This window comes from Pipra filicauda, unplaced genomic scaffold (assembly GCF_003945595.2).
Source record: "Pipra filicauda isolate LSUMZ 115617 unplaced genomic scaffold, ASM394559v2 scaffold154_size2910363_pilon, whole genome shotgun sequence".
Classification (NCBI taxonomy): Eukaryota; Metazoa; Chordata; class Aves; order Passeriformes; family Pipridae; genus Pipra; species Pipra filicauda.
This window is the reverse complement of record NW_024104040.1, coordinates 836,695-851,802: the sequence shown is the minus strand read 5'-3', so window position 1 is coordinate 851,802 and position 15,108 is coordinate 836,695. Positions and strand designations below refer to the sequence as shown.

The 15,108-nt window shown below is 41.3% G+C and overlaps 1 protein-coding gene across 1 annotated transcript in view; it reads left to right on the top strand.

Annotated features, from left to right (window-relative positions):
- The window catches only part of COLEC12 (collectin subfamily member 12), a 101,950-nt gene that overhangs the window by 71,589 nt on the left and 15,253 nt on the right, over positions 1-15,108 (top strand). The window contains exon 3 of the mRNA XM_027731262.2: positions 10,187-10,309. Coding sequence (XP_027587063.1) covers positions 10,187-10,309 — 123 coding nt within the window. The remainder of the gene's footprint in view (positions 1-10,186; positions 10,310-15,108) is intronic.

Sequence of the window (15,108 nt, the reverse complement as noted above, 5' to 3'; positions counted from 1 at the left end):
TTACTTTGCCATCTGGCACAACTCTGAAGGGCAGATCCCCTCTGTGTCTTTGCTAAGGCTTTGTTACCTCTGGTTTTATTTAATTGATTGAATGGAATATCTTCCAGTTGTCTTAGGAAGTTGTTTCACAAACCAAAGATCTGGCTTTGATCTCCCTATAGATCTGGCTGTATTTCTTGCTAGTCAGTCTAAATTCTTTTCTGTAGAGTTTGAGAGAGGCTCTTTGCTGTGATGTATCATCACTGTCTTGCCTGTCATTGAACAGGTCTTTAATTCATAAATAATTTCTGTCTTCTTTTAAGTGTTTTAGTTTTTCCCTCATCTTCTGAACAGCCTAATTATATTTTTGGGTTTAGTACCAGAGACATGCTCTGAGTGGTCCCTTGTTTGATTTTCAGTAACTGAGGACAGACACATCTCTCTTGTTTCAGACTTATTTAAAAGCACCAGCACTTCCTGAATTTTGTTCTGGTTTGAGTTTGTCTTTAAATCTAATAGCCTATGGGATGCTGGACCCTTTGGTGGTGTGATATTCTTACCACATTGCTATGACTGGACCTTTAGCTGTTGCAAATCCATGATTTTTCATAAAATTTACCACACTGGTCCTTCACTTCTGTTCATAATATTTGCCTAGCATACAGTTCAGATTCTCAGCAGTCTTTGCTTAGCCTGTGTTGTGGTTGAGCTTTTTGTATCCTTTCAATTAAAATATTTAGTGTTTAATCACAGTAGGACATTGTTTGGTAATACTATATAATTAAATGGTGATGGTTGCTGAAGTGTGTAATTAGGATTTCTGACAATTCATTGTGAATCTCTGGTCTGCTGCAAAGAAGAACAAAGCCAAAGAGAAAATGCTGGCTGGGTTATATAAATAAGTGAGAGATGATGGTCAGGCTGAAAATGAGGGTTCTCCCCTCCTTTAATGAAAGGGTTTGTGTACATTACATAGAATAAAGTATTTCTTAGGCTGAAAGCTTTCCAGAGATAATAGTGTTGGCCCTCTGAGTCTCTTTATTATGTCAAATGTGGGATTTGAATTTATGGGAAGTGGCCACTGCCTCCAACACACTCAATCTGGTGGAGCAGAATTTGCCTGACTTCCCCTGCATTCAGAGCTTTGGGATGCAACATGCAGATCATCAAGGGCTGAGTTTTTCCAGGGTGTCCCTGAGAAGAAAATCTCTCATGTTTACTGACATACCCTGGGCTCTTGGGACAAAGTGTCCCACTTCAGCTTCAGGGGATGAGGGACACAGTGAACCCTGCCAGGCCCAGCCCAGCATTGCCCCCTCAGTGTTGAGAGTTGCTGTGTAGAGGCAGGATTATGAAAAGTCCTGTAAATGGTGAATTATTCTATTGTCTTAAGCTTTAAGGAACAACTCCTCCTGCACTTTTAATTTTTTAACAGGAATATGCTGTTCTCCTAAAATGCAGTCTGAAAGTCTCATGTAATTACATACCTGCAAGGATCATAGGATCATAGAATCATAAAACAGTTTGGGTTCTAAGAGACCTTTAAAGTTAGTCATCTAGTCCAACCCCCCTGCAATAAGCGGGAACATCTTCATCTAAATCAAGGTACTTAGAACCCCGTACAGCCTGCCGTTGAATTTTTCCAGGGATGGGACACCTACCGCATGTCTAGACAAGCCAGTTACAGTGTTTCACCACCTTCATGGTAAAAAACCTTCTTCTGTATATCTAATCCAAATCTACCTAATTTTAGCTTAAAACCATTACCCCTTGTCCTATTACAACAGGCCTTGCTAAAAAGTTTGTCACTGTCTTTCTTAAAAGGTCCCTTTAAGTACTGAAATACCACAATAAGGTCTCCCTGGAGCCTTTTCTTCTCCAGGCTGAACAGCCCCAACTCTCTCAACCTGTCCACACAGGAGAGGTGGTCCAGTCCTCTGATCATCTCTGTGGCCTCCTGTGGACCTACTCAAACAGGTCCATGTCCTTCCTGTGCTGAGGGCTGCAGAACTGTACACAGGTGGGTTCTCATGAGAGCAGAGGAGAGGGGCAGAATCACCTCCCTCAACATGCGGGCCACACTTCTTCTGACGCTTCCGAGGATACAGTTGGCCTTCTGGGCTCCAAGTGCACATTTCTGGTTCATGGCCAGCCTCTCATCCACCAGCATCCCCAAGTCCTTGTCAGCAGGGTTGCTCTTGATCTGTTCATCCCCTAGCCTGTATTGATACCTGGGATTGTCCCTAACCTTGCACTTGAAAAGAAAGGGGTACCAGGATGAATAAGAAATCCCACAGTGTGAAATTCAGGATAAAAGCACAGGAACTGCCACCATTGGCCACAGCAGGGGTTGCACAGCATTGTGAGGCACAAATTCTCAGATTGGGCTTTTGAGGTGTGTTTTTTCCTCTCTAGAGGTTAATTGTATGAGCCACCAGCTATACAGCAGGGCAATCAGATTATGCAGAACACTGTAGAAACCTGTGAAGATGGAGTGGTTTGGGTTTGGTCCAGTTATTTATTAATTTATGAAGAAAGAAGCTCTGTGTCTTGCGGTGTTTACTTGAAATATAGAGTGGCTCTTTCTTGCTGTCATGCTTCATGATTCATGATTTTCCACCTGGCATAGGAAAACTGGCACAAGTTAGTTGAGTACATACCCACTGCTTAGATTTCAAGCTTAGCTGCTTTTATTACTTCCTAATAAATAACCAGAAACCTTTTCAAAACAAGAATAGTTTGCATTTATGCCTATTTGATTACAAAACCAGAAGCAAAACTAGCAAATTCCAGAACAAATGACAGCATGCTTGTGCTAAATATTTTTTCCAATGGCATTGTAAAAATCTGACAGTTAAGAAGGCTGTTGCAATCCACCTGCCCACAAGCCAGCACTGCACTACTTGGGTGAGCAGGACCGTTGCCATTGCAGAGACAGGGCTTGCCAAGACTGTGGAATGGAAGGAAGGCTGACACTCACATTCCCCCTATGGCCAAATTGAAAGGAAATCGTGGCAAGAGACTAAACAAGGAGTGAAGAAGAAGGGCAGCAGACAGAATTTGGTAGTATCACCCCTGTTTTGTCATGTACAATGAAGAGCCTTGGTTTGCTCAGTCAAGAGCTCTTCTGCACAAAGCCCAGGGGATGGACATGCACACATGAGGGTGATGTGAGCAATGGCTCAGTTTGGATGAAGGCTTTCCCAAACCAGGCACTTCATAACCACAACCTAAGGGCTCTGCACTCCCCTGCAGACTGGTCGTGGAATAACCATGATGTTGGCTCTTTTTTTGCACTTATGCTCAAGAGGGGCTGTCCAGCACCATTTAGGTCACAAAGCCAGAGAGGGACTGGGCACCATGCAGCACCTAGAGAGGCAGCTGCTCAGAGAAGCCCCAGTACATGCCATGCTTCCCATGGCTGGAGTATCATACAAAGTTCATCCAATAACTTGGGGATAGGCATGGACCTTTACACATTAGCTAGGAAAAATGTAGGGGATCTATTTACACTTAGCTCAAGGTATAGTTTTAACAGTGTAAGAATAGACTCTAAACTGAAGAAAGGAGTTTAATTTCAACATAAGAATTAAAAAAGACATGGACCACCCTCAATTTTTGCTTATAGTAAACATTATAAAGAATGATTGCTTTCTGAAGTATGTTGTTAGTCATATGGAGCCATCGAATAATCAGTTTTGCTGACTGCAACAAAACTATTCGTGGAGGATCACAGGGGTTGTTTTCATGAAGGGTAGGTTAATAACCTGTAACACCACACAGAAGAGAAGATAAAAATCTCACTTCGAAATTTGTGGCTGTCTGAATCCAGCAATCTCAAAAGTATACAAAGTTTATTGTTGTCAAAGATGCATCTGCTTTTGATTTGAGTGTGCTAATATAATCTGCTGAGATTTTGTCATTGTTGTAACTCTGCATGATTAAGTACCTCTCAGTATTTAACTTCTACTTATATGTTGAATCATAGAATGGTTTGGGTTGGAAAGGAACTTAAAGACACTTTCCCATGGCAGGACAGTTGGAAATAGATGCATGTAGTTATCACAGAATTATCACAGAATCAACAGGGTTGGAAAATTCCTCTGAGATCATTGAGTCCAACCTATGCCCTAACACCACTTTGTAGAGAGTTATCAGGTCTCCGCTGAGTCTCCTCCTCTCCAGGCTAAACAACCCCAGCTCCCTCAGCCTCTCCTCATAGGACTTGTGCTCCAGACCCTTCACCAGCCTCATTACCCTTCTCTGGACACATTCTAGCACCTCAGCAATCTTCCTAACCTGAGGGGCCCAGAACTGGACATAGTACTCGAGGTGCAGCCTCACCAGAGCCAAGTACAGGGGAAGAATCACTTCCCTGGTCCTGTTGGCCACACTGTTCCTGATACAGGTCAGGATGCCTCTGGTCTTCTTGGCCACCTGGGCACACTGCTGGCTCATGTTCAGCATGCTGCCAGTCAGAGCGCTCAGGTCCCTTTCTCCCTGGTCTCTCTCCAGCCACTCTGTCCCCAGCCTGTGCTCCATAGGGTTGTTGTGGTCAAAGTGCAGGACCCAGCACTTGGTCTTGCTGAACCCCATACCATTGGATTCAGCCCAACTCTCCAGCCTGTCCAGGTCCCTCTGAAGAGCCCTCCTGCCTTCCAGCTGATTGACGCTCCCCCCAATCTTGGTGTCATCTGTAAATTTGCTAATGGGACACTCAATCCCCTCATCCAGATCATCAATAAAGATATTAAACAGGACTGGGCCCAACACTGATCCCTGGGGGACACCACTAGTGACCGGCCGCCAGCTGGATGCAGCCCCGTTCACCATCACTCTCTGGGCCCGGCCCTCCAGCCAGTTCCTACCCCAGCACAGAGTGCCCCTGTCCAAGCCGTGGGCTGCCAGCTTTTCCAGGAATATGCTGTGGGAGATGGTGTCAAAGGCTTTGCTGAAGTCCAGGTAGAAAACACCCACAGTCTTCCCCTCATCCACTAGGTGGGTCACCTGGTCATAAAAGGAGGTCAGATTGGTCAGGCAGGACCTGTCTCTCCTAAACCTGTGTTGGCTGTGTCTGATCCCCTGTCCGTCCTGCATGTGCCATGTGAACACAATCAGGATGATCTGCTCCATAACCTTGCTGGGCACCAAGGTCAGGCTGACAGGCCTGTAGTTCCTCAGATCCTCCTCCTGGCCCTTCTTATGGATGGGCATCACATTGGCCAACTTCCAGTCATCTGGAACCTCCCCAGTGAGCCAAGACTGATTATAAATGATGGAGAGCAGCTCGGAAAGCTCTTCTTCCGGCTCCCTCATTCCCTTAGATGGATCCCATCTGGTCCTATAGACTTGTGAGCATCTAAGTGGGTCAGCAGGTCACTAACTGCTTCCTCCTGGATTACAGGGTGAGCTCCCCATCCCTGTCTACCAGCTCAGGAGGCCAGTTGTCCTGAAGATAACCTGTCTTACTGTTGAAAACTGAGGCAAAGAAGGTGTTGAGTATCTCGGCCTTTTCCTCATCTTTGGTGACTATATTCCCCCCACATCCAATAAAGAATGAAGGTTTTCCTTGTTCCTCCTTTTGCTATTAATGTATTTATAAAAACACTTTTTATTATCCTAGTTTGCTCACGTCTCTTTAAATATAGGTATTAGATCTGCCTCTCATCAGCTTTAAAAACCTTAGCTTTGAGAAATTTATCATTTGAAGGCAGTCTTCCTTCTGAAATTCAAGGGATGTTATCTCTTTTCAGTGAATCACCGCAGGGAAAACCCCTCTGAACTAATGTATTTTTGCTTCCTGCACTACATTTCTTCATCTTATCAGTACATTTTTTGTCAGGGTTATGAAGGGAACCTTGCATCTATGTCAAAACTGATTTGCTAGCAGAAATATTATGAGGCCACCTATGATCCTGCAGCAAGAGCCAAGAAAAGAACACAGAGGCAAATACTCCTAAGAGAATTATTCAGGAAAAAAAGTGTGTGTGTGTATGTCATATTCCAGTGTTCAAAGCATAACATAGTTGAGGAGTCAGGCATTTTGTAAGGTGGTCAAAGAGCAAAGATATTTAGTCTCCCATTAAAAACCATGGAACAACAACAACAAAAAACCACAAACAAACAAACAAAAACCAAAAAGCCCAGCTCCTCCTTCATCAAAACCTCTTCTTGAAGCCCAAAAGGAATCTGCAGATGTATACCCCCTGTGTGAGAACAAAGTCTTCAGTCCCTGGAATGCAATGCTATAAAAACAAATACTACAAAGCCTGGTAACAGGGGGATGTCTCACTTGCATATTTTTTTGTGACCATCTTGGTTTGCAGAGAAGGGGGTCCCCAAAGCATGTGAGCCAGCGGGATCTCTTTGTACTAGGTTGCTGTCTGTTTGGCCAGATGTCTTCCCAACAGTGAGGCAGAAAAACCAGAGCTCTTATTAAAATAAGTTGGGGGAAAGAATGGAAAAAAGCATGTGTCCAGTGAAATGAGGCACATTGTGTCGCATCTGATATTTATTAAACATTGGTGAAATCGGCAATGAGAAATGCATGTTATGCAGAAGTGACCCTGGCTCCCTGGGTTTGGAAGTCAATGACAAATGTCAGGGAGCAGACCAACCTTTGAAAACATGCGTACAGGACACAGAGAGGAGTGTGCTGCACTAGGAGCATCACTACCAAACAGAGAAGAGCTGACCAGCCAAGAACACCCTTTTGCAGAATTTACATATCTTCTGTCAATGGCATATGTAGGGTCTTTCCCTGTCCATTTACTCTACAGCTTTCTAGATGAGATGTGATACATCTCCTGGAAGAACACTGCATTTTGTTAAGCCATGACAGCAAGGAGTTGAGTGGGTAAAACTGGGGAAGTTTTGTCAAATTAAAGCCCAAGCATGGGCTCCTTCAAGCCTTGATTTTCAGCTTTTGTGGTAAAACTGCAAGATTTTGTGCCAACATGCTGGGTTTTGTGTAATCACAGTAAGCATTTTTAATTGTCTCTCATTTGCTGTTGCTTAATGTTTTGGCTATCAGAGCTTTTCAGAGCAACCTTTCAATTAAAATGTGTCTCCACAGCATGAACTAAATGCATCTTCTATATCAGAAAACCTTATTTGAGCACGATCCTTAGGTAGTGGGGAAGGGCAACAGGGCAAGTTGAAGTCAGGTGCTGTGCTGGGGAGGTTGTGGAGCCCTGATTATAGTGTAATTCATACCTACACAGAGAGGCTTTTGTCTTTGCTTATAGCCTGAATTATTTAACTGCACAGAAAGACATCATAATGAGCCTTCCAAATCTTTTCTTCAAGGTACCACTATCTTTGGTATTTTTATAGTAATTTTTATATGTTTAGTAAACTAGAACATCAGCTGTTACTAGCACCAGAGTTAAGAACTATGTATTTGCAAATTTAATAGCTCTGAAAGACTTTACTGTGTCAGTCTCTAGGTAACGGAAAACAAAGGAGATTGTTAGAGCTCCCTGGTTTTTCACTCCAGCCCTAGACCCGGGGCATGCTAGATGAGGGTAGTGGGGGTTCAATGGCAGTCAGATGCACTCTTAGGCTGACAGGCACTATGTCCCAGCAAGCAATGCTATACACAGTTCCAGCCCAGCTCAGTTAATGGAATCACTCTAACCTGTATGATCACTTTAGTGTACTGGGTTTGTGTTATTGATACCAACAGTGCTGGACTGTTAAAGGATGGAAAGGTCTGGCTTTTGTTGGGGTGCTGTTCTGATGTCAGTTTGAAATACGCTGAAAGTAAAAGTTCCGAAAAGCCAAAGTGCTGTTTTATTGAACCAGGGATAGAGAAGGCTGAGACAAGTGAAACTAGATCCTTATGAAGCACTGGAATGTACATGATGGTTGATGTGAACTGCAATATATCCAGTGACATCAGTGAAGTTTCAGCTCATTACCCTACCCAGGAAGCCAGAGTATGGTGACAGAAAGCAGGTCATGTCATAAAATGAGTAATCTTAATGTGAGACAGTTATCAAGTGAAACTTTTCTATGTGCAATTGCTGTCAAAGGCTTTGTTTTTATTTCTGCCTTTCTCTGTGTTTTGTACCTCTGCAGTCTATCAGTCTTCCCCGATAAGGATCTAGGTCTGTTTCAATTACAGTAAAATAAGGAGGATCAAGCTTTTTGTTATCTGTGTATTTAGAAGATGAATGTGATGTGATTTTTGCCCCAAGCTTCTTGTGGTTTTTGAAGTGTGGGATTTTCAAAGATTTACCAAAATGTAATCTGAATTTTAAACCCTTCAGGGAAGGAAGTGCACAGGGGTTCAATGAGTCCCATTAGTACCGGCTAAGAGCAGCAAAATGGTGCTCCAAACACCGCAAGTTCCCACTGTGAAATAATTTCAGTCTCTGAATACCTATTGCAGACCTTTAGAAAACTGCACTTTCTGGCTTTTTCAGCAATTAGATCTTCCTCAGTAGCAAACTTTGTGAGACTGCCAGCCAAACAAAGAAAGCCAGCCCACGCATCAGGATCCATAAGACTTGGCTACTGAATTATGGACCCTTCACCTTTTCTTTTGTGATGCAGGAATTACCAGCCTCCCAAATCCAAGTCACCAATAAATGGGCTATACAACTGCCTGTCTCTGTGCCAGCTCCCACCCTTCTCACCTCACAGGCAGGAGAGAAGCCTTTCCCCTCTGGAGTTTCTGTTCTTGGGTTTATGCTTACAAGTCTTTGTCTCATTTTCCCCTAACATTCTTGTTCCTGAAAAAGAACCAGATGTTCCCAATTGATCTTATGCCTAAACCCCAAAGAAACCAAATCTATGACATCACTTTTGTCACCTGGCAACAGAATATGATGTCACAGCTGAAAAGTTTAGTAAAAAACATACGATAATGTAATTAGGAAAAGTGGACTGACCTATGAGAGATACATTTCTGCCTTAGCCACAGCTCATATATGTGCAGGGAATATTGAGGAAAATGCCTTGTCAAATAAACTTTGTATAAATCCTCTTCCTGAGTTGCTACAATATAGTAATCCCTCCTCCTTCAAGTACCTTGGGCTTAGAGAAGTCACTGGAAAATGCTTTTTTTTTGAGAGAGAGAAATATAGTTGACTTAATTTGGTATATTGGTCACCCATTTTCTGTGAACCCAGGGGAAGTGGCCCATGCTTTTCTCTTAAAAAATGAAAAATAAAAAAACACTCTGAAGAAGGTCATGGGTTTCAAAAAGTAAAATAATCTGTGGGTTAGTCCTCAAGGGAAATATAAGTTACTCATAAAAAGCTACAGAGCAAGTTTTGATTAGTTAAGTAATCTAGTACATAGAATTTGTTAGAGCTTAAAGCTTTCCTGTGGGACTCCCCTAATAGTACACAAATAGAGTGAAATGTCAAAGAAATGCATTTTCTGACAGACACAGAAAGTTACATTAGTCTTGGCCTGCTTAATGCACCTTGGAAAGAGGGATAAATCCCACCCATTTGTTCCAGCACAGTGCTCCAGTTTTCAGGTTTTTACACATTTGTGTTTCTGATTAATATTTGATGGTTCCAATACTCTCAAGCTGTTCCTGAGGAGCACATGGACAAAAGAGGAAAATTGCTTCCCTAATAGACTCAAAGATATCAAGCCATTCTTCAAAATAGCTCAAATATAAAACAGTAAAGGCCTGTTTTCTTTCATCAACTTGAGGCTCTTTTTCTTAAGCTTATCTACAAGGGGAAATTCACCAGCATTTTTTCTGTGGATGTACCAGTACTCCTACCCAGGTTTTCAGAATTCTATTTTATTTCTATGTTTTCCTCCTGCCAGAGCATTTACTGTCTCCTATTGCCCCTGTAGGGAGACTGAATGCTAAGAAAGAGCTGCTGCAGTGTGATCCCTGACAGAGGAAATGCTAATCAACATCTGACTTCCAAAGTTCACCATAATCTTGTTAGCACAGAAGATAACCCTGTCTCTCAGGACAGTCAATGGTTTTTCAGTGAAGAACCTACTTCTCTTCCCCATATTAAAGATGTTTAGTAAACATCACTATTTCACTGAACTGGTGATTTAACCACTGTGAAGGCCATCCAGGCAGCATAGGCAAAAAGGCACCCATATATCATCTGCTTACATAAATAATTTGTTCTTTAGGAAACAAAAAAAAACATATGGGGAGATAAAACCAGCAACATGTTCTTTGCCATTGTTTTAAATTGTTTTAAATTTTCTTTTGCAGGTATTCAAGAGGGGAGTCAATGTACCAAGTGTAAAAATAACTGGGCACTAAAGTTTTCCATCATCTTATTATACATTTTATGTGCCCTGTTAACAATCACAGTAGCCATTCTGGGATACAAAGGTATGTATACATTAAGCCCTACATTTCACTTTCAGACAAGCATCCAAGAACAATGTCATATGAACTAGCCAGGCAATTTAACACATTTCAACTTAAATATTAGTACTTGGGCAATGATACACACATAACAACAAACTGCAACCTTAGATTTTCACTTTCAAACAATTATGAAGTTTTGAAACTAGATTAGACATTTGAAAGAAAGGTTAGAACAAAATGACCATTTCTTCACCACAAAAGAGTACTGACTGGAAGACTCGAATCTGTGTAACGTGACATACTTTGATTTCACTGAGTTGTTTTACATATATCACACCTTTCTAGAATAAATGTCCTTCTTGATGTGAATATCTTCAGGATAATGTGAATAGCCAGCAGCAAAGTGTAGTATCAATATTATTTTAAAATATCTGGAAGAAGAAAAATTGTCTCAGGAGGTGCCAATGTATTGACTTACCTACAATAATGGTGATGAACAAAAACATTTAGATGCTTTTAACAGTAATTTCAAAGTTTCTGGTAGTTGGGCAACCAGTAATGGAGAAAATTTCATTTGTGCAAGTCATTGGCTAAGCACATTGGAAAACATGGCTTCAAATTCCCATACATCCTCATCACTCATTAACTGTTACCACTTGGGTATTCTTAGGAATGTTTTGGTGTAAATATCTGCTTGTTGGGCAATCACGGCTATAATAAGTTAAATAAATAACGTGTGAGTTTCTGGTAAGAAAAAGAAAGTGAACAACATAATTGTGAGTATTAGAACATCACAGCATGTTGCAGAGAAAACTAAACTGGCTTTAAACTAACTGTCTAAGTGTGGCCCTGAGAGTAGCTTCAAAACTCCTCCAAGGAGCTGGGTAAATATTCATGTGATTAGCATGCAGTGCGTCCTTTGCCGCCAACAACTGCGCTCATAGCAGAGCTGACATCACCTCTGGTCCTTTGCCAGGGAAAGAAAAGGAAATCGTAGAAATAGAAAGGGATAAATAATTATTTAAGAGGATTTAGTACAGTTTTGAGTGGAAAGAAAATTAAAACTATTTGGTTTAGATGGAAGATTTATCCAGGGAGAAGAGAGAATGTGAAGGACAGATAGAGAGATGTAGGTTTCATGATAAAGCAGACAGAATATGGCAAATTAACATCAAAGGTAAAAAAATGCAGTACATCTATAGTTGATTAGACACTCTCCTGAAGTGTGTGTAACTGGTCTCTGGAAGTCAGATTTTGGGAGAAGAATACTTGCTCTTGATCCATAAAGATAATTTGGTCCTATGGGTTAGGGAAGGCCTTTTGCAGATATAAATCTGCAGAGATCTGCTTACAGCACATGTGGATGGATCCTTCTGGATTGTAACCCAGCCACTAAGCAACTGAAATTTAGCAGAATTTCGCTTGAGAGTTTTATATAAGGCTGTCAGTTCTGAGTCTTACCAGAAAACTCAGACATTACTCAGCATCAGAAACAGCATATCAAGTTGAAGGGACCATTCCTCGATATCTTGCTTTGACACATGTTTGTGTGTGTATAGGAAGCAACAGCAATAAGGAAACTGTACAAAAGTTTCTCTTCCTCATTTCAATCCAGTTTTCAAGATTCTTTCTCCATTGGAGCCTCTAGCACTATCTTTTCCCCAGGCTTTCCTCTCTTCTTGAGGCCCCTTCTTTGCTACACTCATTTCTAAACCTTCTTCTTTGACTGAGCAGTCATCAGTGCCCACCAGGGATGAGTCTTTCTGTCACAGCCGTACCAAGTCACAGTTGTCCAGGGCAAGGACAAATGAATTTCCTCTCCCCCCCAAAAATGTGGAAAAAAATATAGGAAGGTGGGTAGTGCATATCTTGCTCACAGACCTTGAGACATCTTGGTGGCCACTGCTCCACTGCTTACCAGCTTGGTGACTACTCTGTTTGAATGCCAAGGGAAAGATGCAGAGAAAGAGAAGTACTGTTTCATCCAAGATATCCCTTCTGTAACACAAAGCAACAAATGGTAACGTGTCAAGCATTCATTTTACCCTTTGTACGTGTAATTTAAGAGCTTTGTCTTCGTGGTGCCTACGTGCTAATTTGCAGAGAAAACATAAGTTAGATGAAACCCCAGCTGACACTCCATATTCAAATGAATTACTGCAATATTTCTTCTCAACTGATTGTTGAGAAGAAATTAGGCCTTAAAGGAAGAACAAAACTCAAAATAAAATTTTGTAGAGCTCTTGAACTCTCCTCTCTGTATCAGAGTTTGGCTTGTCTTTTTTTATTGTAATATTACACTGAAAGAAGGAATTCTGCTGGCATCAGGGATTCTTTCAGTCTCTTAGCTAAGTTTCCATTTAATTTGCCTCCCACACTTATGTTTATAAAGCCCAAAACTACCTTTAAAACTTTCATTTCCTACGTTGTATTTAGGTATCCTTTGTGATTTAAAACTACTAATCAGTGGATTAAATATGGCAGGCAAAAAAGTAACTCAATGGGAGGCAAAGTCAACACAGAACAAACGTCCAAATTGGTGGTAAAAATTACATGGTATGTTGGAGAAACCTGAAACCAAAACATGAATTAAACATCAAGGTCGTGAAGGAATAACAAGCTGGGTTTACTATTCTTTTGCTTTGAGAAGACATATTAAATTATTGTTTAAAACACTAATAAAGCAATCTGTACTTTTTTTACACATACTATCTTAAATTAAATGCAAAATATGAAGTTATAATTTTTCTGGCACTAGCCAGTGTCAGATTAGCCTATTGAAGGTGAATAATATTCCTTTGACTTGTTCCAGTGAGGGAAGCTAGTATGCTTTCAGCTTGAATTTCTGTTTGTTCTCATTCTGTAGTTAGTCCTTGTTTTTTAAGTTTCTTGACTAATGCCCATCATGACTTTCATCTAGTTTTCTTATCTGTCACCTAGACACAGTTTGCCTGCCATTTTGTAAGGCCAACATATCCTGGTGAAATGGCAATTTTTGTTATAGTGGGCTAGATGCAGATAGTCCTCACTGTTCTGGTCAGCAACTACTTGAAAATTTGGTTTCCTTTAGAGGATGTTCACCACATTTCCCACTGTGACCTTGTCAGAAAGTGAGATGAACAATGCAACTAGATCTTGCCAAGCTGAGAATTAGAGTGAAGCTAACCAAAAGCAAGTTTAAGGCATAGATAACTTTGCATTTTTGAGAGCAGCAGACGTTGGGAGCACCGGAGTGGCCTTTGTAAGGGATGTTAGAGGTAGTCGGTCTGCCTGTTTTGCATTTTTCTGGAGAAGATGGGAAGCGCTTGTTCAAGCCTGGGGCACTCCCAAGAGGTTGACTTTCACTTCTGAGAGTGCTCCAGATGCTCACCTACAGTTGAAGGCTCCATTCAGTGATGGTCATGGGAGCTACTACCAGGGAAAGAAAGACATTTCCAATAGTAGGACATCAGTCCCTATGACCTCTTTTGACATCAACAGCAACAAAACCAACATTGGCTCTGGCTCTCTACTCATTCTCCTTAGAGTTCATCCTTTCCACTCGCAGGGCAGTAGCAAGAAACTAAGTAAGCTACAACTTGCTCAGGGAATGACTTTGGACAGAGGATCAAGGTTTTTTTAACATGTAGGGTAAGATCCCACCCCTGCTTAAAGCAAATACATGCGTTGGTTTGTCTAGCCTTGTCCTTGACCTAACCCCACAGTTCACATTTCCAGAGACCTCTTCTGTTTCTGCTGCTGGAGCTGGGTGGTTTGAATTTGGCTCTGGATTGCCCTCTGAGGGGAAACATTTAAAATAAGGGAAATGGTTTGCCTAATATAGCTAATTCTGCACTTCACATCAGTTAATCTGGGTAAGTCATTGCCAGTTTAGTGTCAAATAGACAAAAATCAATACCTCGGGTATTCGAAAGCAGCCTTCTCTTTCCAGCCCCTCTAAATGAGCATCTCCCAGCTAAGTTGGGTCTGCCTTCCCTATCACTGCTGTCTGGCATTCACTTACACGTTAGAATTAAAAGCTACTACTTTCTGTAGAAGAGAAGCTGCTGGGGACTGAAAGACCTTTTAACAGTGCTCATTAGTGATCTTTCAGATACACAGTCCAGGCATGGCCTTCCCCACATATCATGGTCAATCAATAATACCAGTAAGACTTCTGATTAAAGCCCTGTCTTCATCAAATTTTTGGGGTGTTCCCCACAGAGACTGTTCATAGCTTGAGCTACTTCATTTAGTGTGGTTTTTCATATTTCTTTTCCTTTGGGCAATGAAAATACTGCCATTGCATATTTCATTCTCTTCAGTCTCATCTAACTGCCACACAACTAATTGTTGATAGGATTTCTACTATTTTCATTTGCTTTGGACTCTTCAGGGTAATGTCTTAACCCAAGTTTCCAGTGACAGATTTCGTTCAACCATAAAGACATACTTGTTATAGGACAGTATAAAATCTTAGTTTTACAAACTTCAGATCTGAAGTACAAATTGGCAATAATTTGAACAGCAAAAGGAAGAAACTACATTTTCCTTTAGTTACTGATAATATATATTCACTTGCCAACTCCAAGTGTGTTGCATAACTGGAGAAAACAGTAGAATATTACACTAAACCTGAATTAACAAGATCCATAGGTGATGTAACATTGCTAGTCAAGGCACAGGTTCAACAGAAACACTTGAATTAGGCCTGCTTTTTAAGTCCAGATGATTTCATGAGGTCCCTTCAAAGTACCAGAGTGAGCCATATCCTTCACGGTGACTATCTGTAAACAAAGCAAAACATGACAGACTGAACAAGGAGCTGCCTAGAGCCAAAA